The sequence below is a fragment of the Canis lupus genome, chromosome 24, assembly GCF_003254725.2.
Source record: "Canis lupus dingo isolate Sandy chromosome 24, ASM325472v2, whole genome shotgun sequence".
Taxonomy (NCBI): domain Eukaryota; kingdom Metazoa; phylum Chordata; class Mammalia; order Carnivora; family Canidae; genus Canis; species Canis lupus.
Window position 1 is genome coordinate 2805938 of NC_064266.1, and position 24739 is coordinate 2830676.

Here is a 24739-nt window from a genome sequence, read left to right on the forward strand (position 1 = left end):
ATCCTGTGGTATAGGTAGATGTTTGGAATCAGAAAGACGTAAGTAGAGAATAGGAGCCAAATTCTATGTGTCACCTTGGTGAGTGGCTCAGATGCCCTGAGATTTAAAACACGGGTGCTGGGAGAGTAAGAGCTCCCATCCTTTTGGATTGCAAACCCTAAGGGTATAGCATGGGCTGCCAGTGTTTATCTTTCCCCAGCATGGAGGGAACCTGCCTCAAATTGAATTCATAATCAGGAGGGAATAGGACAGAGAGATGGAAGGTGAGCTGAAAGGGTCAGCCATGTCTGTGCCATCTCCACTCCTGAGCTTCTTGCTTAAGGTGCTGGTAACACCCTGTTTTTGCTTTAGCTAGCTTAAGTTATATTTCTGAGTCTTGAAATGGAAAGAGTACAGATTAATATGTCAGGAAGAGAGGGGGAAATCCCAGATCAGGGATGGGTGGGTAGGTGCACATGTGTAGATACTTTTTATATTTAAAAGCTGAGCAAATTTGAGTGTGTATATATATATGTATATGAAGGAAGTAATATATATGAAGGAACTAATACAAGAGCAAAACTGAAGGAGAGGGAATAAAAATGGAGAAAGGTGTGGTCTGCAGTCAGATCAAGAGTGTGGGGCAGGAGATCAGATGGCTTGACAAGAGGGACACCGCTTCTTGTAAGGCCACTTGGAGGAAGTAGGAATGGGGTGCTAAATGTGGAGGGAGCTCTAACACCATGGCTTCTGTTTTCCTGGCAAAGGTAAGAGGTAGGTAGAGCTGCTGAGCCAGTTTTCTTGCTGGTGTAGTGATAGGAACTGAGGATGTCTTGTTCCCTCTCCTGTGCCATGCATCCCTTTAAAATAAGAGAAATATTGTAATCTGTAAGATTTGTTGTTGTTATTGTTCTTTTGGGGAGCGATCTTATTAATGCAATTAACTTATATATTCAGTGCTTGGCCAGAAGGGGGGGTAATGTACATATGTAAAACAAGGACAGTTTAGGTAGTGCAGATATTATCTGGCCTTCCACTTGGTGACCATGTGTCCCAGATTGGCAGCAGATGGGACCAGGGAAATGCTGTGTTCTCAGTGGTCTTCTTTTTTTCTTCACACCTCTGGCTGTGGAACCATTTGACCTACTGGGTGTGGTTCTAGTGGTTAGGGGTAATTTTGCTCATCTCCATTTTTGCCTTTAATATGGCTTAACCTCAGATAAGATGTAACTTGACTGTACTGATTGCTCATATGCATGTGGCACCTTACACTTTTGCAAAATGTTTTCTCATATTCTCATTGGTTCAATGTGCTGCCTTATGCTACCAGTTCAGAAAGGACTTCACCTTCTAGATTCTTAAACCTTGTTTTTGAGTTAGTTCTGAATCCCCATTTCAAATCTTTAAGTGTGATTTTTACAAAAGAGATATTTCATCACCATTTTTATATCTTTTGTATTGTTTTGTTTATTTATTTATTTACTTTTAAAGATTTTATTTATTCACGAGACACACACACACACACACACAGAGGCAGAGACACAGGCAGAGGGAGAAGCAGGCTCCATGCAGGGAGCCCGACGTGGGACTCTATCCCAGGTCTCCAGGATCACACCCTGGGCCAAAGGTGCCACTAAACCACTGAGCCACCCCGCTGCCCCTTTTGTATTGTTTTAGAAACTGAAACCACATCTGAAAGATATTTTATTTTATTGGTTTTTTAAATTTTTTTTTGAAAGGTATTTTAAAAGTAATTGTGATTTTTAACTGCAAATATGTAATTTTGCTATCACAACTGTGGTTTAGCTGATAAAGATAAGGAGCCCTTTGATATTTTCTTGTGCTTGATTTTAAGTGATGACACATATTCACTGAACTTCAACTGTGGTTTCAGGGACACATAGGTACTAGTGACATTGCTTGTGTCCCCCTGTGGGAGCCCCAAGAATGTGGCACTCAGATCTCTGTTGTAAGGGTCATGACTGACTGGTGGCTCCAGCTGCTGCCCTCATGTTCACCACCACTTCTTAGCCAAAGCTGAGCTTCTCTTGGACTACTTGGAGTTACTGAGTAAGCAGGAGTGCTATTGTGGTCCACTCATGCAAGATCCCGATGGCCCTGAAGAATGATTTTTTGCTTGAGGACTCCCCATGGGTATGGTAAGGACCTTTTCACCACCGAGTTGGAGTCTGAGACTCTTCCTCCCCAACCCTCCTTCCTTCCCCCTTTCCTTCACAGGGGTCAGATGTGCAATGTGGTTGAAGCCAACTCTCCCTGCCTTCTCAGGTCTCTCCCCTTTCCCCTTTACAGACAGTTGCACTGATAAATCTCCTGTATGTGAAATTCTGTCTTGGTGTCTACTTCTCAGGAAGCCCAAACTGACACACCACCCTTTTCCCCAGAAGGTGTAGCCATTCCTACCATCCAAAACCCTTCCAGGAGACAGCATGAGCACACTATGTCCTCCACGTAAACTTTCTTTGTCCCTTTGCCCTAAAATGATCGTTCCTCAGAATTCCCATAGCAGTTTGAACTTCTCATTTGACATTTATGGCCTTTGGCTTTGTGTCTGGTGAATCTCCCCTATTAAATGATAAATACGTTGAGAACATGAAGAGCTTCTTGTTCATCCTGATTCCTTTTGGTAATGTATTTCCATATTTGTAACCATAATAATTAGCATTGAATCAGCACTTTTCATGTGCCAAACTGCCAGAAATACTTTTACATGCATTAACTTATGTAATCCTCCCAAGTGGGATATTGTAATATTATTATCCTCATTGTACAGATGAGACAGAGAGGTTAAGAGTCTTGTCCAAGGGGATCCCTGGGTGGCACAGCGGTTTGGCGCCTGCCTTTGGCCCAGGGCGTGATCCTGGAGACCCAGGATCGAATCCCACATCGGGCTCCCGGTGCATGGAGCCTGCTTCTCCCTCTGCCTGTGTCTCTGCCTCTATCTCTCTGTATCTGTCATAAATAAATAAAATATTAAAAAAAAAAAGAGTCTTGTCCAAGGTTACACAGCTGGTAAGGGACAGTCAGGATTTGAACCCAGGTAGCTGGCTCCAGAGCTCCCTTGTTCATTTAACAGTTATTTTTTATCCACACACGACACATGCCAGGTGCTATATACAGCATTGGGGATGCCAGAGCTTGCAATCCAAGTCTAGAATAAATAAGTATTAAAAAAAGCAAACAGACCTCAAAATGTGATTTCCAAATAGATGGATATAAGTCTGTGGGGGCGTAGCAGCCACCTGATGTTTTGAAAAATTTCTGAAAGCCTTTCGGCCCCAGAGATTGTTTTCACAAACCACATGTTCCCATGATTAAAGTAATGATTCAAGACTGTGAATTAAGGTCTCCTGAAAGAGCCCCCCAACCTTCTCCTTTGTGTATGTGCACTCATTATCAGACCCACCCCTCTCATCCCAAGGTGAACAGCTGTAAAAGGGGACTGTGCATGGACAAAAGGATTGAGAAGAGATTGGGAAAAGAGGTTTGGGGAGAGGGCAGCAGGACCAGAGGGCTGTTGGTAAGGATAGGCTTAAGTGAAGCTTAGGCAAGTATCCTAGATATTCTTTCATGGAAATAAAGTTGCAGAGACTTTATTGTAAAAATTTAAATACACAAAAACCAAAACAGTCACTGTCCCCAAAAAGGACCGATTATAACTAGCAAAAATTCTTTCAATGAAATCTTTGATAGTATTTTCAAGACTGCTTGGAGAAGGGGAACAGATGACATATATTGCTTCTTTACAACTTTTTAGAGGGATTAACATGTTTTATTTCTGGTCTTATTTCTGCCACAGATAATGTAGACCACTATTTTCCATGGATTTTATATATAATAAGATAAGGATGTCTTTGAGTTAATTAGGCTTGAGGTAGTAGAGCTTATGCTGAACTCCAGAGTAGAAGTAAAATATCACCTTGTCTTTCTGTGTGTGTGTGTGTGTGTGTGTGTGTGTGTGTGTGTGTATATCATATTGCAGCTGTTTATTTTGGAAAGAAAGGTTCCATTCCTCTCTTCCTGCTCCTCAAACAAATATGTACACAAACAGACACATCATTTTAACTGAAGTAAAAAGTAAATAATTAACTGGAAAGGTATTTGAAACTTAGAGGAGAGGATATAGTTATATCCTCAGTACATAGAGAGCTCCTACATTTTAAGGTGAAAAAGTATAACAGAAGTTTAAAATATATATATATGTGTAACACAAATGAAAAAATGACAAGAACCAATGTTTTAAATGTCACTTTTAAGTTGTCTAGGATATATAAACTTACAAATAAAAATGTATTTACTTATTATATTAGCAAAGTTGCTGTTGTGTGTTTTTCCCTTAATGATTCTTCCTGGTTATCTGTGTTTGCTTTTGAATATACCTTTGATAGGATTATAATTTCATATGATCTCTCTGGAAAGTAATTTATTGGTATCTGGTCTTAAAAATGTATGTATCATTTGACTTGATTCCCTTTTCTAGGAAATGGTGATAGGTATAGTTAAAGACTATTAAGAAATGCATTGCAGCATTGTTCTCACATTTAAAATTTTATTTGTTGAAATTCACATAATTTAAAACTAATCATTTTAAAGTGAACAGTTCAGTGGCATATAGTACATTTATAGTGCTGTGCAGTCACCACACCTCTATCTAGTTCCAGAACATTTTCATCACTCCAACAGAAAATCTAGTACCCATTGAGCCATCACTTATTCTCTCTTCCCTCCAGCCCCTGGCAACCACCTGTGTGTGTGTTTAACCAGCTGGGAGATTTTTTTTTTCTTTTTAAAATCATTCTTTTCCACCAGAGTGATAGTAGAATTGACCCTTGAATGATGGGTTTGAACTGTGGAGGTCCACTTATATGTATTTATTTACTTATTTTTGATAAAAACAGTACAGCACTGTAAATGTATTTTATCTTCCTTATGATTTTCTTTTTAAAATTTTTTTTTTAAATTTTTATTTATTTATGATAGTCACACAGAGAGAGAGAGAGGTAGAGACATAGGCAGAGGGAGAAGCAGGCTCCATGCACCGGGAGCCCGATGTGGGATTCGATCCCGGGTCTCCAGGATCGTGCCCTGGGCCAAAGGCAGGCGCCAAACCGCTGCGCCACCCAGGGATCCCCCCTTATGATTTTCTTAATTGCATTTTCTTTTTTCTAACTTGATTGTATTCTTACAATAAAGCAAGTTAGAAAAAAGAAAATGCAAAGTACGTTTTGTTTATGTTATTGGTAAGGCTTCTGGTCAACAATAGGCCGTTACTAGTTAAGTTTTTGGGGAGTCAGAAGATACAGGGAATAACACCCCCAATCCCTGCTTGTTCACAAGGTCAGCTGTATATGTTGAGCATATTTATACTAGTCAGGACTCTTGGTTACAAGTGGCAGAAACTCAAACTAACTTAAAAGGGGGATTTAATGATACACATAACTACTCTAGGGGAACATTTGGCTTTAGGTATGTATGATTGCTGACAGAAATATAAGTGGAGTCCAGAGACACTCACCCATTCTCATGTCCACTTTCTTTTTGACCTCCCTCTTGTGAAAAATATTCCTTTCCACTCTTGGTTCTGTGTTTGTTTTCTGTGCTTCTTCCTCATCCTCAGGCTGACTCTGCCTGGTGCAGGAGAGATGGTCCCTGAAAGCTAGTGACCCTTGAGAAGAGTATGGTCTCCCTAGGACCCTGGGTCCTGAGAATACTCTGATTAGCTTTACGTAGGTCTTGTGCCCTTTTTTTTTTTTTTTTATGTGCCCATTCTTGTAAGAGATGGGGTACTCTGATTGGCCAGCCTGGATATCATTTGCCCTGTTCCTAGAAACTGAATCTCATTTTGGCTCATATATTTCTGAGAAAGTAGTTCTGGAAAGGTGTTCTGATACATTGCCACACAAAACAGTACTGCTTATATCTCGGCTCATGCCCATGTATGTCCCAAGGGTATTGACTTTTGTGTTGATAATCCTAGGTCATGGAGAAAGCTTTACATGACATTTTGTAAGTTTTACTTAAGACTGTGGGAGTTATATTTGAAGATTTATCTAAGTTGAGGGAAGTAAAGATTTTCCTTTTAATAAATGGCTTTACCACTCTTTGAGTTCTGTCTTAGACAATATACATTGTTTCTAAGTCATTCCACAGGGAGACACTGAGGGCTTGCTGTGTATCAAATGAAGCTCTGATTTCATGAGATTTGGATTCCTTTAGGGCAGATGGACAATAAATAACAAGTAAATGTAGAATATAATTTCAGGTAATGATTATAGTAATATGAGGCTTGATGGGGGTGTGTTTATGCTGGTCTAGGCAGCAGGATCAGGGAAGATCTCTCTGAGGGGGTTTAGAGTCAAGATCTGAGTTAAGCAGGCAACAGCTTGGTGATTACTTACGGGAGTCGTGTTCTCAACAGAGGGAAGTGCAAAGGCTCTGAGTCATAAACAGGCTTGAGAATCTAATGGAAGTCAGTAGAGGTGGAGGAGTTGTGGGCAAGAGAGGAAAGGGTAGGACCAGTGGGCCTTGTAGGTCTCAGTGAGGACTTCAGATTTTTCTCTAAGTAAGGTGACATGGGGAGTGACCCGAGCTGACCTTTAGGACCTTTGTGAGGAAAGCTTTCTTTTCTTTTGGCTTACTTTCTAGAAAGTCTGATCCTTTGCCCCAATACTGAGCAGTGGCTGGAGGCAGAAAGGGGAAGAGGTGAGAGAAAGGAGTGGTGCTAGAGAAGTGAGTAGCTGTGGAAGCCATGGCAGGTGCAGGTTTTGAGGAAGGTGGGAACATGTGGCCTGTGTCTGTCCTTATTGCATCAGTGAGTAGTTTTGAGAAGACAGGCAGGTAACACTGCAGCCCAGGGGACAGGAGAGCTAGACTGCAGTGGGGTCATGTGATGGGGTGCACACAGCAGCTCAGGCATGTAACAGGATGGAGGTGGGCTTGCTAGGTTACCCCAAATTCCAGTAAGAGGCAAGAAGCAGATACATTAGAGTATGCCCCTGGGGTACCTGGGTGGCTCAGTAGGTTAAGTGTCCAACTCTTGATTTCGGATCAGGTCATGATCTCAGGGTCCTGAGATAGAGCCCCAATTTGGGCTCTGTGCTGAGCATGGAGGCTGCTTAAGATTCTCTCTCTCTTTCTTTCTCTTTCTTTCTCTTTCTGTCTCTCTCCGTCTCTCTCTGTCTCGGCCTCTTAATATTAAAAAAGTACCCTTGATGTTGACAAAAAATGGAGATAAATCTACCAGCTGCTGAAAAAGAATGACCACAGGAAAATGTTCATTAGTCAGTGTAATATTAATTTATCTATATCAATGATTGCGAAGAGAAACCAATGGTTGGTTCTGTTTCAGGAACCTGTTAAATTAGAGCCCCATTTGTACTTTATATCATGTTTTTTAGTGGAAAGGCCTGGGGGAGTCTTATCTCTGGCTCAGTGTTAATTGATGAGATGTGCTTTTTATGAACTGATGTTGCTAGTTGAGTGTGCACTGATGGAGAATCTGTTCTAGCAGTTGCTTGTCAGTGCCAGCTTTACACAGAATGAAGAAATGTGACTTAATATATGCTAAGGCTACAAGGTAAATGAATCTTATCATGATTGGAAATGTCATCACTTTTTCCATTCCAGGGTGTCACACATGTGCTTGTCCCTACTCAGTGTAAGTTATTGAGTGGCTGGACAGAGATAATTTCTTCTTGTCTGGCTTTTTATTTTTCTGCATTTCTTGGTAAGTGACAATTAGAGAAACACCATTTTCCCTAAAGATAGCAAAGTCCCCTGTAACGAGGTCATTACAGGGCATCATGTGCAACATATGTGCTATATAGTATAAGTTTAATTATAGCATTGGACAGGAAATTTAAGTTATTTGCTGTTTTTAGGGCCTTTTGGTCTTGGTAAAGATAGTGTTTAATATATTGTATGGGTCTTGAATGTACTTCAAAGTTGGAGAGTAAGACAAGTTTAGAGAACATTATAGTCTGGTGTCATGTCTGCAGAGTTGTTCCTTTCTTTTTTATGGTAAATAGTCAGGCTTTGAAAAATACCTGAAAAAGATCTCTTTCCAAAACACTGTGGCAACTTCTTTTTTCCAAAATGAAAAATAGGTTTATAGTTTTTTGTTTTTTCCTTCCTCTAGTTTCCCTTCCTGCCTTACCTCCCCTCTCTGGTAATTGCAAGTCTGATTTCTTTTTCTATGAGTTTGGCTTTTTTTTTCCTTTTTTTTGATTTCATGTACAGGTGAGATCACTGAGTACATATTTATCTTTCTCTAATTTACTTCACTTAGCATAAGGCCTTTAAGGTCCATACATGTTGTTGTGCATAGTTCTTTTGGTTATGAAATTTAATGTACTCATTATAAACATTTGAATGGTAGAAATCAAAAAATAAAAAATAATTTAAGTGTAAGAAAGCTCTTCAAATTCTGCAGTCCCCTAATGAGCATCATTAGAATTTTGGTAAGAATGTTTTCTATGCTTGCTCTTGCTTACATGTATCCTCTTCTCTCTGTTTTTTTGTCTCTCACCCAATCTCTGTCTGTCTCTCTGCGTTATGGAACATGCATAAACATAGTTTTACATGAATAGTCCTTATGCATGGTCTAACCCTAGATTTTTTTTTAAAGATTTTATTTATTCATGAGAGACACACAGAGAGAGGGAGAGACACAGGCAGAGGGAGAAGCAGGCTCCCTGTGGGGGAGTCTGATGCGGGACTCGACCCCAGGATCACGACCTGAGCCAAAGGCAGATGCTCAACCACTGAGCCACCAGGTGCCCCTAACCCTAGATTTTTGACTTAACACTCCTTGGACATTTTTCCACACGAGTAAGTAAAGGCTTGTATAATACTTCAGTGGCCACCTTAGGTTCTATTGGGTCCATATAACAAATTATCTTGCCACCCATTCCTCAGATAGTTTCTGGTCTTCTCATGCTGCCATCACATTGAAGCCTGGGAGTGACAAGATGGCTGCCCGGTGACCAGAGGCCTTTGGTTTCTTGTGTGAGGGATACAGCAGACTAGTGTTCACGGCTGCTGAGAGGGTGAGGGACATTGTGATGGATTTCCGGAGGTAAAGAGAGGCCCTTGGGAAAGGCCATTTCAGCTTTTCCTGTGGTAACTTCATAGGAAGACCACCTTTTTAACCTGTGGAGGAGGAAGTCCTTTCACTTGCAGGCTAACTTTGGTGTCCTAAATAAACTAACTTCTGGCTCCAGTTTTAGGTTTAGTAACTCTTTTGTGACTTCTACCAGATCTGTGTGCTTAAAAAAAAGTACCGTGTTTCCAGGGGCACCTGGGGGGCTTGGTCAGCTAAGCATCAGACTTCAGCTCATGTCATGATCCCAGGGTCCTGGGATCAAGTCCCATGTCAGGCTCCTCTCTCAGCAGGGAGTCTTTTTCCCCTCTCCCTCTCCTGTCCCTCTGCCAACTCATCCTCTCTTTGTTTTTCAAATGAATCAATAAAATCTTTTTTAAAAAAGTCATGTTTCCCGCTATGCTTCTCTGTACCTCCTCTGTCGCACCTGTTAATACTGGATTTAGGGGAGCAGTGTGAGAGCCTGACTGCCTGGCTTTGAGTCAGGCAGTGACCTAATCTCTCTGACCTTCCACTGGCCATGAGGACAGTACCTGTTTCCTATGGCTACTAGAGGCTTAATTAAGTTAATATATTCAAAACTCTCTTGTAAGCTGTTGCTATAATTATTAATAATAATTATTTGATGTAAGTAAGATGGCTCTCTGCCTTCATCACCGCTTCTCTGCCTCCCTAGTTGTTGGCAATGGGGGTGGGTAGAGGTTACCAGCTAGCTACTATTTTATCTGTTTTATTTCTATCTCTGACTCCCTGGTGAGTGGTTTTGACTGTAATATAGGCTAGCCTCAATTCAGATCAAGAAAAGTAGCCATTTTGCATGGACTTAAAAAGTCCGATGAAACTTGAGTCTAGTATATTAAAATGTATGTAAAGCACATTTGATTTAAACATTGTATTTCATTGGTGTATATGCATGTTTTGCTATACTGGTACTTCATATTGGTTAAAAACAAAGTCTTAGAATCCTGTATTTGAGAAATGTATGTCAAAATGTTTAAATAAAGTAGCTCTGCTTTTTAAAACTTTAGCATTAAGTAATTGGAGTACATCTTTATACAGAATTACTCACATGTGGACTGTCAGTCCTGGGTAACTAAGTGTTAATATCTTCCTGACTTATAAGAATTTTACTTTCTACATCTAGTTTACCTTATAGGTATAGAGAAATGAAAATAATACATTTTAGTAGGATGGATATCTTCTACAACCTCTTCAGTCGTACTACTAATTGTTTCCTGTTCAGCTGTCAGATTTCATTTTGGTATTTACAAGGATGTTTTGGATGCAGGTAACAGAAAATACAAATATAAATATAAATAATAAGGAACTTTTTTTCCTCCTATAAAAGCAGCCCCAGGGCAGGTCAATCCAGAATCAGCTAATTCATTCAGCAGTTCTGTGATGTTGACAGTCCAGACTCTTTCTGCTTCCTTGCCTTGTCATCCCTAGTGTCCTCAGTGTGGCTGGCTTGTTCTTAAGGTGGCAAAAGGCCTGCAGCCGTTACAAGCATTGCACTCAGAACAACATCTAGAGGCAGGAAAAAAGGAAATACTTCTTTGTGTTTCTTTAAAACCAATTAACCTTTCCCAGACATCTCCATCAGAATTCTTCTCACTTCTTATTGACCAGTGTTGGGTCATAGACTTGAGCCTAAACATATCACTGGCAAGGGGCGTTTTGGCACTGTAATTGGCTCAGCAGCATCAAGTCTTACCTCCTGGGGCTGGGGATAGGTCAGCCTCATGAAGGACATGACTGTGGGGGAGGATGAGCCCTGAACAAGTAGGGGCTCTGTTTGGAAGAGGAAAAGGTCTGTCTGTGGGAGCGGATGAGGTGGGAGGCTGGAGGGAAACCAATAGTGTTTCTCTAGGCCACTCTTGCTTTTTAGTTTAAATGCTGTGGAGAGCATCTGTGAAAGTAAATCATCAGTCATGGTGAAATTTTGAATACCTGTGTGTAGTTTTAGGGAAGAATGGAAGAATTTAAAATTTTGCACTATAACTGGTATATACAACATGGCTGTAACAAAACTATCAACAAAGTTAAAGATGAGTTGGTCCACTTTCTGCAAATAGGAATGTAGTTTAGGCCCCAGTATGCTTCCAGAATCATTATACGTGGGTTCTAGGGGCCTTTTTCTTCTCTTGGGTCAGGCTGGTGGTGCTTGGGCATAGAGGCACATGTGTATCTGCTCTTGGCCCTGAAGAGGACTGAAAATTGGATTAACAGTGTGGATGAGGCTCACTTCAATGGTGGGGCAAAAGCCTAATTGGCTTGGATACTAGGTTAGATGGGTGGATTTAAACTGTTTAATTTTTTATTATATATCACAAGTTACATATTTATGAAACTTATTTCACATGTATTCAATATTTAAAACAATTTAAATCCTTTTTTATGTGTAGCACATGGCCTATGCACGCATAAATACATTCAATTGATTCAAAGTCAAAACTGAGACTGGGGTTCTCTTGAGTGAATATGGAAAGGGAAAAGGGAGGGCATTAGTCCCTGTGGCTTCTGGACTTTACTCAGGCAGTCTTCTCCAGAGGTTTTCACCCTCAGCCTTGCTGTTGCCTTTCAGCTAGATGGGGAGAAATGATTGCCTCTGGTTGGCAAACCAGAGGTTTTAGCTGGACAGAGGAGTGGGGGAGTGTAGCTTTTGGTGTGGCTTATAGATTATTTTTGAAATAAAATGGGCAAATACTAGAAACAGTTTATTGGCTCTTGGTTGGTGGTGAAGGAGAGTGAGAAATTAAAGATTTCTTTGAAAATTAAGGAATAACCCCAAGCTCCATAAAGCTATCTACTGGTTGCTTCTCTGTGGTTAGTTTGAATGTACTTCTCTGGGCTTTGTGATTATGTCAGGCAGTGTGCTGATGTCTGTTGCCAAACACACAGAAAATCCTCACCTCAAAGGCCTGGGCTCTGTAGTTCAGTATTTGTCCTCCCTTTCTTTACTGGCCACTGATAGTGCTGTGAAGGGGACTGGCATGAGCTCCTTCAATGGGGAAATCGGCAATTCCCATTTTCATGAAATGAGGGGCTTGAGTAGCATACCCCTCGTTTCTCATCTGTTTACTTATCTTCCTGTTCATTTTTTTATCTGGCTCTTCTTTACATCCCCAAGGTGATGATGATTTTTATATATTCCTGACCTGATTTCCGGTTTTGATTTATTCCTCCTTGTCTCTGAGGCCTTTGTGTGGTTCAGATTTGAGTTGGGACACCAGATAGGAATTCTGCCCAGATCTCTGACTGTGTCACCTTGGGCAGGTCACATAAGATCTAGAACCTGTGGTTTCTTTATTTTGATCATACCTGCCCATCTACCTTACAGGGTTATGGGTGAGGGTCAAATAAAAGAAATTCTTGAAAGTATCTTTAAAGCATAAATGTATAGCATTTTTAATATTCTCAACCTCCCCAAGTGGCTTTGTCTACTTCCTGCTTTGATGCTCTGCATAAGCTATGGTCATGGTGCCTTTTGTGTTACTTGTTTGTTTACCACTGAACCCTTGAAGACCCTGTGTCTTATTTTCTTTGAATTTGCTAGCACTTAGCTCAAGGCTAGTTGGCATGGGAACTTGCTCAGTAATGTTTGAATGAATGGGTAAAGAATGTCTATCTAGGGGCACCTGGGTGGCTCAGTGGTTGAGCGTTTGCCTTTGGCTCAGGTCATGATCCTGGGATCCTAGGATTGAGTCTGCATCTGGCTCCCTGCAGGGAGCCTGCTTCTCCCTCTGCCTATGTCTCTGCCTCTCTCTCTCTGTGTCTCTTAGGAATAAATTAAAAAAATCTTAAAAGAAAATGTCTATCTAAAGGATGTTTCTGGTCATAGTTACTTTGTTTTTGTTGTTCATTGTTTTTTCTGAACAAACCTTACTCCTTATCTCCATGCTTCTTGAAGTTAGCCTTGTTAAAAATCAGGCTATTTTCTTGTGTTCCCTTTTGCAGGATGTTAAATTCCAGGATCTGTGGTCTTCTCCAAGATTTGGGCTTACTTTATAAATATTCATCTGATGAATCTTGCTTTTAAAAAATAAGACAAATCAGTCCTTTCAGCTATTGAATTAGAGATATAAAATATGTAATATTTATTGTTTGTTTATTCATTTAACAAATATTCCTGAGTACCTTTAGGGTACCAAGCTCAGTTCCTGGGGCTAAGAATAGAACAGTGAACAAATCAGATGAGATTCCTGCCCTTATGCTGCTTCCATTCTAGTGGAGTGTCAGTCAGTGAAGAAGGAAATTAATAAATGAGATAATTTCAACTAATCTTAAGTGCTCTAGAAGGAATCATGTGAAGAGGACTCCTAGACCAGTGAGGAGAGTCCTCATGTTATAAATAAAACTGATTATGTTACCTATGTTATGCTCTTAGTTTTCAGGTTACCTGAAAAGTATCTAATGGTCTTGATGGTGAGTATTTGGAGCTCTGTCCCATCCATGCCTCATCCACAAGAAAGACAGAAAATGGTTGAGGAGGAAGGTGGCTATTACCTGGACTTCTGGTTTCACGAGAGCACCTCAGTCTGTATGAGTGCTTCTCAACCTTGACTAGAACCCTCTTTGTTCAGGTTGCTCTATTTAAGTATCTCTGATAGACCAAGGGGGGCCCAGGGAAGATGAGGGAGTCATCAATCATCCAATAACCTCACAGTGCCATCTTGCTGTGTCAGTACACTCACACCCTCAATGCCAGGGAAATTGCTTGCTTGCTTATGGCATTCTATGTCCAAGACCTGTTTACTGGTGAGCAGTCAGGCATCCATCCATTGCAGAGCCTATGAAGGAAGAAGGCAGAGTGATCAGATGACATATGAAGAGTGACACAGTGGCACTTTTAGATTTCTTTGAAGATGTAATGTGTGATCCCAGTTCTGAAGGATGAGAGGGAATGAGCTATATGGGGCTCTGGGGTTGGGGGCACCATACTAGAGGTAGCCCAAATGGAGAACACGTTTGAGAAATCTGGGGGATAGAAAGAAGCCCAGTGGCTGAAGTGTAGGGTGTGAAGGACAGAGTGCTATGAAATGAAGTTGGCATCGAATGGAGGAAATTCTGCAGGGCCTTGTAGGCCATGGTCAGGAGTTTGGATTTTAAGTACTACTGGAGGCCACTGGGAGGTTTTGAGTGAAGGAGTGACCTGGTTTGATATACAGTGTTGAGTTTTTCTGCTGACTGCATGGTGGAGGATGGACCGTGGAGGGGAGTAATGGAAACAGGAGCCCAGGCAGAGGGCATGGTTGCAGCCTGGGTGAGGATTCATGGTGACATATAGTAGGCAGGGCCATGGAGGACATGAAGGACCCAGGGCTGGAGCATGTTGCAGGTGGAACTGACACCTCGGAGATGGGCTGTGAAGGAGTGAGAAGAACCCAGGATGATGAGTAGCTGGGTGGGTGGCAGGGCCTAAGGCAAGAACAGAATTTGAGGAGAGAACAATACTTTCTTTGGACATGTTTGATTTGAGGAGCCTTGTAGACCCTCACGTGGAGAAATCCAGCTGGCGGTAGGTTTGTGGAGTGAAATCTGGAGTTTTTAGTAGGGGGTGAAATCTCTTTCTCGATAGTACGCAGGATTTGAAAGTGGGCTAGGCCATTTCTTTCCTATAGGCATATGATCTAATTAATGGTTTACATATGGTGGCCATTATCCTGTCATTGTTATATATATTAACACATATATACATATATATATACACACACACGTGTGTATATATATATGTTTTAGGACATTTCTTTTGTTCAACTCATTCAAGAAAATATTGAGCTAGATAAATACTGTGCTAGATGCAGGAGACATAATGATGCATGGGATGGACTAGAGGTTCTGTAGGGTTTGTATTATCTCTAACAGAGAAGACAGATCATTCCTTCAGAATTAAGTCAAGAATTCTCTCGAGAGGGATTCCATCAGGAATTAAGTAAAGCAATAGATATGTTTTTTGACCAGGGAGAACCAGCTGGTGGGGCACTAGCAGAGTCATTGACCTAGTCTTGGGGTAGGCTGGGGATGTTTCAGCTACCAGTAAGTGCGAACAGGAGTTAGCAGGTGAAGTATGTTTCAGGGGGAACAGTTAGTTGGGGGTGGACCAGTAGTTTGTGTTGGAGTGAAAATGAACAGAATCTTTTCTTGGAACCACACGTTCTGTGGAAGGCACTCAAGGATTCCTTGGCAGGATTATGTAGCTCATAAGAATGATAATACTAGTTTCACTGGTAAATTTGTTAGTTTAGTAACTAGTTTAGGAACTTCTAGGGCTTTGTGGTATTATTTGGGGGCAGAACAGAGTGTGAAATTGGCTGCTGATATGACTTTACAAACACATTATGTGCATCATTTCAAAGAATCAGGTCAGATTTTTCTTTTTTTTTTCCCATGAAAAGCCCCTATGGAGGAGGGAAAGGAGAAAAACAACTCCTTTGATTCACCAGCATTAGTGTCACGTTTATAGAACTTAAATATAGTAATGGATGTGTTCACATATAGACATAGTATTAGGACCCCAAAAGCAATTGGATCTACTTTATCATAGAGTGAATAGCAGTACATTTGTTTCTTGAGTAATCCTTGCAGAATTTAAAGAAGCTGTTTTTAATTTTCCTGAGATGTCTAGTGTATTCTTCTCAAGAGCTAACACCTTGGTCAGGCACAAACAACCTGTTTGTGTAAATGGTACAAATAACCTGTTTGCTAAGGAAAATGTACAAAGGCATGTTGATAGTGGATAAGTACTCTGACCAGAGTTGTGAGTGATAATTGGGTCCCTGGAAGAAGAGGCTCTGTTGCTGCTGGGCTCCAGCAGGTGGCTGAGCTAAGTTCCATGCATAACCTTTCTAGCCACAGTTCTTGGTTGAGCAGTCCTGGTCCAACAGGGAGAAACACTGCTCAGGGCAACTCTAGAAACACATGGTAGGCCTCTCTGTGTTCAAAGAGAGTGGAACAGCTCACCTAGGAGCTGGAGGGAAGGCTTTGACCAGTGGCCCAGGTGGAAGAGGGTGGGTGTGCTGGGGAGCGCCAGCCAGTTCTGTTGAGCTGGTCTCAGGTCAGCTGGGAGGGAGGAAAAACTGAGCCATGTAGGAATCCAGCAGCAAAATTGTTTTTTCAGATGTACAGACCCATTCCTCTTTATGGCCTATGTCAAAAGTCACCTCCTCTGTGAACCTCTATTCCCCACTCCCAACAGGAAGGCATCTTGTTCTTCCCAACCTGTACTTACCCCTGGACTTCTAGCTGTTCTGTGAGTGCTGTGCCCCTGTGGCTCTGATGCCCTGGAATCAGTCCCCTGCAGGGATCTGCCTGTGGGGGAGAGGCCCCAGGACAACTAAGATCTCTTAGTGGAGAACAAATGGTTGGGGATACTATTTTCATTGTTTGGTTTTATCTCATAGGGGGATAAAACTAGTTCTTACTTTCCTTTACTTCTGAAAAGGTTTGTGAATTCTGATAATTGTATAAGATTATTGTTATAATGGTAACTTTTTCTTTTCAGATAATGTGGATGCAAGTGATCTTAAGCAGTTTTTTGAGACCAACTATTCTCAGATATATTTTATCTTCTATGAAAATTTTATAACACTGGAAAATAGTTTGAAATTAAAAGGTAAGCACTTCTACAAAAGGAACTTTTTTATATGTAAATTTTTTTTTTTTAACATTCAGAAAGCTTTAAAGGTTGTATGTGTCATGAGCCCCAAGTTATATGCTATTAAGCTTTCTTTCTTGCCAGACTAATCTTAGCAAAGCTGGGAGATTGCAGTGGTTAGCATCTTTGTTTCCCTGGAACTTTCTCTTTACAGTGTTAATTGAACCACAAATGGCTACAGAGAAAATGGAAGAAGAAACCCAAAGGAGGCATGAGTTCCATAGGAATAGTTTACTTGAAAAGAAAGACATAAAAATAATATTTGCACACTATAAAAAAAATTCAAACTCCACCGAAGGGCTTGAAATGAAAATTGAACCTTATGTTTTGCTCAGACCCCCAATCCTACTCTGAACACAACCACTATTAAAAGTTTCATGTATTTTTTCTGTATGTGTTATTAATGTATATTACACACACATATACTTATATAAAATATTCTTTGAAAAATCAAACCAATAAGGTCACACTGCACAATCTGCTCTGTATTTAGGTGACTGGATAGTGTAGCCTGGGGAGCCAGACTGGGTTTGGATCCTGCCCTCTCCTTCCAGCTGTTTCTCCTTGGGCGAATTACTTCACCTCTCTCTGACTCAGCTTCCTCCTGTCAGCATCAAACAGGTTAACATATATCCTAGGATTTCAGGCAGAGTATGGCACGTAGTATGTGCTTGGTAAATATTAGCTGCCATCATCACCTTCTTATTTACATGTAATCTATTTTGGAAATCCTTACATGTTAACACACTTATTTTTACCTCAGTTTTATTTATTTATTACAAAATATTTTTTACTTGAGTATAGTTGACACACAATATTACATTAGTTTCAGATGTACAAGTTTGTTTTTTTTTAAAGATTTTATTTATTTATTAGATACACAGAAGGGAAGAGAGAGAGAGAGAGAGAGAGAGAGAGAGAGAGAGAGAGATAGGCAGAGGGAGAAGCAGGCTCCACACAGGGAGCCCGATGTGGGACTTGATCCCGGGTCTCCAGGATCATGCCCTGGGCTGAAGGTGGCACTAAACCGCTAAGCCACTGGGGCTGCCCCAGATCTACAAGTTTGTATATTAAGTTATGCTCACTACAAATCTGGCTGCCATCTGTCACCATACAGTGCTATTATAGTACCACCGACTGTATTCAATATGCTGTGCCTTTCATCCCCATGACCTACTCATTCCATAACTGGAAACCTGCACCTCCCACTCCCCTTCACCCATTTTTTACATCCCTTTAACCTCTTCCTTCTTACAACCATCAATTTGTTCTCTGTATTTATAGGTTTGATTTTGCTTTTTGTTTGCTTGCTTTTTCATTTCTTTTTTTTTAGATTCTATATATGAGTGAAATCATATGATATTTGTCTTTCTCTGTCTGACTTACCTCACTTAGCATAATAACTTCTAGGTGCATCCATGTTCTTGCAAATAGCAAGATCTCATCATTTTTTTATGGCTAAGTAATATACCGTTCTATGTATATACCATTTCATCTTCTATTGATGGGCACTTGGGCTGCTTCCATATCTTGGCTATTGTCAGTAATGCTGCAGTAGGCATAGGGGTGCATTTGTGCTTTCAGAATGTTGAGTCTGGTTTGTAAACTGCCACAACAGCGATGGGAACCCTTGAGAGAAGCCAAGTTTAGAAGGTAGGATGATGAGTGCAGTTTTGGACAGTCTGGGTTAGGTGCCTGTGGGACACCCAGGTATAGGTTCTGGCTGGGCAGTAAAAATATAAGGATGGGAGCTTGGGAAAAGAGAGGTGCAATCATGCTATTGACAAGGGACTAGTTCTTTGTAGAAAGAGTGACAGTTAAGGATTTGGTGTAATGCCTTCATTTATTTGACAGATAAAGAGGAAAGATAGGGGAGTAGTGTGGAGCTGGGAAGGGGGTTTGGTGCCAGGAAGGCATTTTGTCACAGAAGTCCAGAGAAGAGAGAATTTCAAGGAATGAAATGTCAGCAATGTTTGATGATGCAAAAAATTGCGGAGCAGCAGGATTAGGAAGTGGTTGTGTATTGAGGAAGTTGTCACTGAGTACTGAAAGAAAAGTCTAGGTGAGTAGTGGGATCTTAAGCCAGCCAGAGAGATGGAGTGACTGGGGACTGGGGGTGAGACAGTGGAGGCTACACACAAGAATACCCTTTTGGACAGTTTGATGTTGAAGACAGAAGATTGTAGCTGAAGGCGTAAGCTTGGTCAAGGGAGGGTTCTAAAGGCTACATTTGCCTGTCTGCAGGCTAACTAAAGGGGTATTACTGATGGTGCAAGATGGTGGGGGAAGTGAGTTGAGATGGGGTCAGGTATACAGAAGAGGATACAGAGAGGAGTTATTGACTGCTTCTGCAGAACCTGAGGCAGATGTCAGGCTCCGAGGGGAAGGAATGTGGTGGTCTAGGACACATACCAGATGGTTCAGAGTCTTATAGCATCCTCATCTAGCATAGGTGCTAGATGTATTCATCAAATCAAATATGGGCATGTGCCCAAAGATGCCAACAAGGATTTTTATTTTTGTTTTTTGTTTTTCAGTGAATTGCTTGTTTTTTTTTTCCTTTTTGAATTATAGGTTGATGTAAATCTTGAGCCTAATTTTTTTCCAAATTGATATTTCTTTTTTTTTTTTAAAGATTTTATTTAGTTATTCATGAGACAGAGAGAGAGAGAGAGAGAGGTAGAGACACAGGCAGAGGGAGGAGGAGGCTCCATGCAGGGAGCCCCACGTGGTACTCAATTCCATGTCTGCAGAATCACACCCTGGACTGAAGGTGGCACGAAACTGCTAATCCACTGGGGCTGCCCAAAATTGATATTTCAGATATGAAACAATTTGATTTTTATCCTGTTTTCTAATTTTGCCCCACTTAACTTCTTATCACAGGTATGTGGAGGGAGAAGGTGTGATGTAATGGGTAATCAGAATAGAAAAGAAAGATACTAAAATCCCTTGTCTTAAAAAAAAAAGCCCTATAACCAAGGAACCCCTTTTAAAGGCTTCTCCACCCCTCCTCCCCACTTTTGCTCTCTCTGTCCTTTTAGAAAAATATAATTGTTCAAGAGTGTATCAGTTAGTTTGTGCTGCATAACAAATTGTATTACAAACCATCCCAAAACGGAGTGCCTTAATACAACAACCAATCATTTAGCATACAATTTTCTGGGTTATTGGGAAGTTCTAGTTTAGGCTTGTGCATGCCTCTCACATCAGCTGGTGGAAGATGGCTTCATTTACATGTCTTGTGGTGGGCAAGCTATTGACTGGGACACTCTATGTGTGCAGGCTATTTTGAACTCCTTTACATGCTGGCTGTAGGGTTCCAAGCTCAGCAAGTGCATAAGGCTTTTCAAACTTGTGCTTGCCTCACATTTGCTAATGTCACACTGGCTAGAGCAAGTTACATACATCTCAGATGCAAATAGAGAAATAGACATCTCTTGATAGGAGAGGGAAAACTCTGCATTCTTGCAGTCTACTACAAAGAATCATAATGAAGAACTAATAAAAATTGGGTGAGATTTCAAAGTTTCTTTCTTTTAACACAACCTGTGTTTCGATTGGAGTACCAGGAAGAAAGTGTACCAAAACAACAGATTAAAGGGACATGTTTGCTATGAATAATGAAATCATCTTGTGATAACTTCAACTTTCTGTCATTTAGGCCAAAACCTGAGTTTATTGACTCTACCTTCAAAATACATCCAGAATGGTCTCTTCCCACTGCCTGTGCTGGTAATGCTGGTGCTCCCATTATCCTCACCTGCATTTGTAGTAGCCTCAGATATGGTCTTCCCCTTTCCACACTTGTGCCCCCTCCTTCTGCCTCTGCCAGAGTTTCTTCAGAAGAGCAGCTGGAGTGATGCTTTAAACATATGTCACATCATGACTCAGCACTCTAAACCCCCAAATAGCTTCTCAATTCTGGAAGTCATTACAATGGCCTTAGACCCCACCTACCTGCCTGCCTTTAAGCTACCCACTTTCTAACTCCACCTGTGGCAATTCTCCCCCTTCTCTCTAGGCACAAGGGCCTTCTCATTGTTTCCTGATCATGATAGACTTGCTCAGCCATAAGGACTTCTCACTTTCCAGTTCCTCTGTCTGGAACAAATTTCTCCCAAATGTCCATATCGCTTGTTTCCTTACCCCCAAATGTCCATGTGTCTTCCTTCCCTTCCTTCTTTCAAATATTGACTCAGATGGCATCTTATCAGCAAGGGGGTCCCTGACTTCCCTGGTTAAAATTGAATTCCATCCCTTTGACATTCCCCCTTGGCTGGCTGGCTGGCTTCCTTCCTTCCTTCCTTCCTTCCTTCCTTCCTTCCTTCCTCTTCCTTTTTTTTTTTTTTTAAGGGTTATTTATTTATTTATGATAGACATAGACAGAGAGAGAGAGAGAGAGAGGCAGAGACACAGGAGGAGGGAGAAGCAGACTCCATGCCAGGAGCCCGATGCGGGACTTGATCCCGGGACTCCAGGATCGGGACTCCAGGATCGCGCCCCGGGCCAAAGGCAGGCGCTAAACTGCTGAGCCACCCAGGGATCCCCCTGTCTTGGTTTTTTCATTTACTGAATGCCTCCTCTTGCCAGAATATAAACTTCCTCAGCAAGGATTGTTGTGTTTTGTATCACTCCTGTATCCTCAGGGCCTGAAAGAATCCCTTGACCCAGAGACATTCTTTAGTACTTGTTCAATGAATGGGTGCTATCTTATCTTACTTGCTAGAGCTGTGGGGATTTTGTTAGAGCAGGAGTCCACAATTTAGAGCTGGCTGCTTGTTTTTATAAATAATTTGTTGGACACATAACATTTAAATGTTACCGACGGCTACTTTCGCAACATTATGACAGAGTTGAGTGGTTGTAAGAGGGGCCTGTAAAGCCTAAAATATTCACTGTCTGGCCCTTGACAGAAAAAGTTTGCTGCTTCCCAAGTTGCATGCTGAATGACAAGCACTTAGCACAGAGTCTACTGCATAGAGACCACACAATAAATGTAACTAGCTGCTATATAGTTTTCTAGTTTCTGTTATTGTAACTATCAAAAGGACAGTGTGAGTTGCCTAAAGACATGTATGGCTTTCATAGTTCTGTGCCTCTTCACATCAAAAAAACTACAACTTTTTCTTTGCTTCTTCTATGCGTTCCATCATAATTTGAGCTCATAAGTAAACTGAGAAACGAATAAATTGCCTTCCACGGATTGACAGTGACTTGGAAAATGTGGAAGCCGTGATTAAACAGCTAGTGAGGAGCAGTCCTGCTAGATGCGGACTCAGGCTGTGTGGCTTGGGTGTCTGTCTACATTCCTGACATGGGTTCAATGCTATCTCCTGGTATTTTTTTGAATAAATGAGTGTATGTTGAAGCTTAAATGTTTTTAAGATAATTTTTAATATTCTAAAATTTACACATTGCTGTGATAACACATTTTTTTTTCCTATATTCCAGGGAATAATAAATCACAAAGAGAGGAGCTGGACTCTATCCTCTTTCTTTTTGAAGTAAGTTTTTGTTAAATTTGTTTAACTTTTAAATTTTTGTTGAAAATGTGGTATTTTAGATCTTTAATTTCATTTGAAGATAAAAAATGATGAACATGTATTTTCTTCCTTCCACTTTAATAAATAGTACTGCAAAGAATAATCTTGTGATTTTTTTTTTATTTGCAAACATGTAGGAGAATTTTTCCTGTATGGTTACCTAGATGTGAAATTATTAGATGGAAATGTATCCACATTTAAAATACCGATATTGCCAAACTGTTCTGAAAAAGTCATATAAACTTATATGGAAACTTAAATGCAAGTAGTGTGTAAGTTGCCCTAACCAACACTGATGATTTTATGTATGTATATATATAAGTACATATACATATGCAAACTGACATGTTAAAAACTCAGTGTTTTTAATATATATTTTCCTGACTACTAGTGAGATTGCATGGACTTTTTTGGGTTTGTGGAATAAAACAGAAGTGAAGACCTCCCATCCAGTACTTGACTCATGGCTGGCACTCAGTGACTATGGTTCCCCTTTCTCTCCTTTAAGGGCTGTCCTACTTCCCCAGAGTAAGAGACTGATTCACTGTATATTTTATGGTGGTTTTTGTGTTTCCTATGGTAACCCTCCTGTGAATGAAATCTGTACAGAGGAGCTGTCTTTTTAACAGGAGCTTTGATTAAGCCTGTCACATAAATAGGTTCTCTAATGACCATCATTTGTTTGAACTATCCATTAATTTAAATGATTTATGTAGCACTTGATAAACTTACTAAAGAATCTATAACATATATGCAAGTTTTAAAGCATGGTGCTGAAGTCCATTCTCTTAACACCCTCTCCATCCCTCATTTTAAGAACTAGAAAGTACTTGGGTACTTATCCTTGTTCATGGTTCTTTTTCTCCTCTGGAGGCAGTCACTCCTCTGCATTATGCCATTACCCTTCTTTTTAAAAAATGGTTTTACCACAAGTATTTGTATTCCTAAACAATGCATTGTGCAGTTTTGTTTGGTTTTGAGTATAATAAAAATGGTCTCACATGGTACATAATTATCTGTGGCTTGCTGTTTACATTTATTTATTTATTTATTTATTTATTTATTTAAGATTTTATTTATTTATTCATGAGAAACACAGAGAGAGAGAGAGAGAGAGAGGCAGAAACACAGGGAGAGGGATAAGCAGGTTCCATGCAGGGAGCCCAACGTGGGACTCGATCCCGGGTCTCCAGGATCATACCCTGGGCTGAAGGCAGCACTAAACCGCTGAGCCACCCGGGCTGCCCACTGTTTACATTTAACATTATTTTTGAGATTTATCCATGATTTTGAATTTAGCTTAAGTTCTTTCATTCCATTCTTACTGCTGGAGCAAGTGAATATGTATGATTTATTTAATTGCAGCATTTTGTCTACTAATTTTTCTTTTTTCCTTGGTGGACAGATTGTGAATTATAACAGGCTCACCAATTAGTCTGTTTTCTTGTCTCACAGTTCTGGCCTGGCCCCCCAGTACATAGGCAAATAGACGTGGTAAAGATGGTCATCCCGCTTCTGATTTAAAGAGTTCTGCTAATGTTTCATCATTTGAGGCTCCCTCAGGCTCCCGATGTTTTCTTTCTTTTCTTTTCTTTTTTTTTTAAAAAGATTTATTTATTTATTTATGACAGACATAGAGAGAAAGAGAGAGGCAGAGACACAGAAGGAGGGAGAAGCAGGCTCCATTCTGGGAACCTGACGTGGGACTCGATCCTGGGACTCCAGAATCGCGCCCTGGGCCAAAGGCAGGCGCTAAACCGCTGAGCCACCCAGGGATTCCCTCCCGATGTTTTCTTTTTTTTTTTTTAATTTTTTATTGGTGTTCAATTTACTAACATACAGAATAACCCCCAGTGCCCGTCACCCATTCACTCCCACCCCCCGCCCTCCTCCCCTTCCACCACCCCTAGTTCGTTTCCCAGAGTTAGCAGTCTTTACGTTCTGTCCCCCTTTCTGATATTTCCCACACATTTCTTCTCCCTTCCCTTACATTCCCTTTCACTATTATTTATATTCCCAAATGAATGAGAACATATAATGTTTGTCCTTCTCCGACTGACTTACTTCACTCAGCATAATACCCTCCAGTTCCATCCACGTCGAAGCAAATGGTGGGATTTGTCATTTCTAATAGCTGAGTAATATTCCATTGTATACATAAACCACATCTTCTTTATCCATTCATCTTTCGTTGGACACCGAGGCTCCTTCCACAGTTTGGCTATCGTGGCCATTGCTGCTATAAACATCGGGGTGCAGGTGTCCCGGCGTTTCATTGCATTTGTATCTGTGGGGTAAATCCCCAACAGTGCAATTGCTGGGTCGTAGGGCAGGTCTATTTTTAACTCTTTGAGGAAACTCCACACAGTTTTCCAGAGTGGCTGCACCAGTTCACATTCCCACCAACAGTGTAAGAGGGTTCCCTTTTCTCCGCATCCCCTC

At 40.9% G+C, this 24739-nt stretch overlaps 1 protein-coding gene across 8 annotated transcripts in view; it reads left to right on the top strand.

Moving 5' to 3' along the window:
- The window catches only part of RALGAPA2 (Ral GTPase activating protein catalytic subunit alpha 2), a 328009-nt gene that overhangs the window by 17772 nt on the left and 285498 nt on the right, over positions 1-24739 (top strand). For 7 of the 8 annotated variants that reach the window (XR_003144828.3, XR_003144834.3, XR_003144829.3 and 4 more), the window contains exons 2-3: positions 16599-16709; positions 22206-22258. Coding sequence is in view for 2 of the 8 variants with exons in the window: in XM_025469120.3 (XP_025324905.1) it covers positions 16599-16709; positions 22206-22258 (164 nt within the window). In the remaining 6 variants the exon portion in view is untranslated. Of the gene's footprint in view, positions 1-16598; positions 16710-22205; positions 22259-24739 lie in introns of those variants that run through there. The other variant, XR_007405439.1, reaches the window with a different exon arrangement.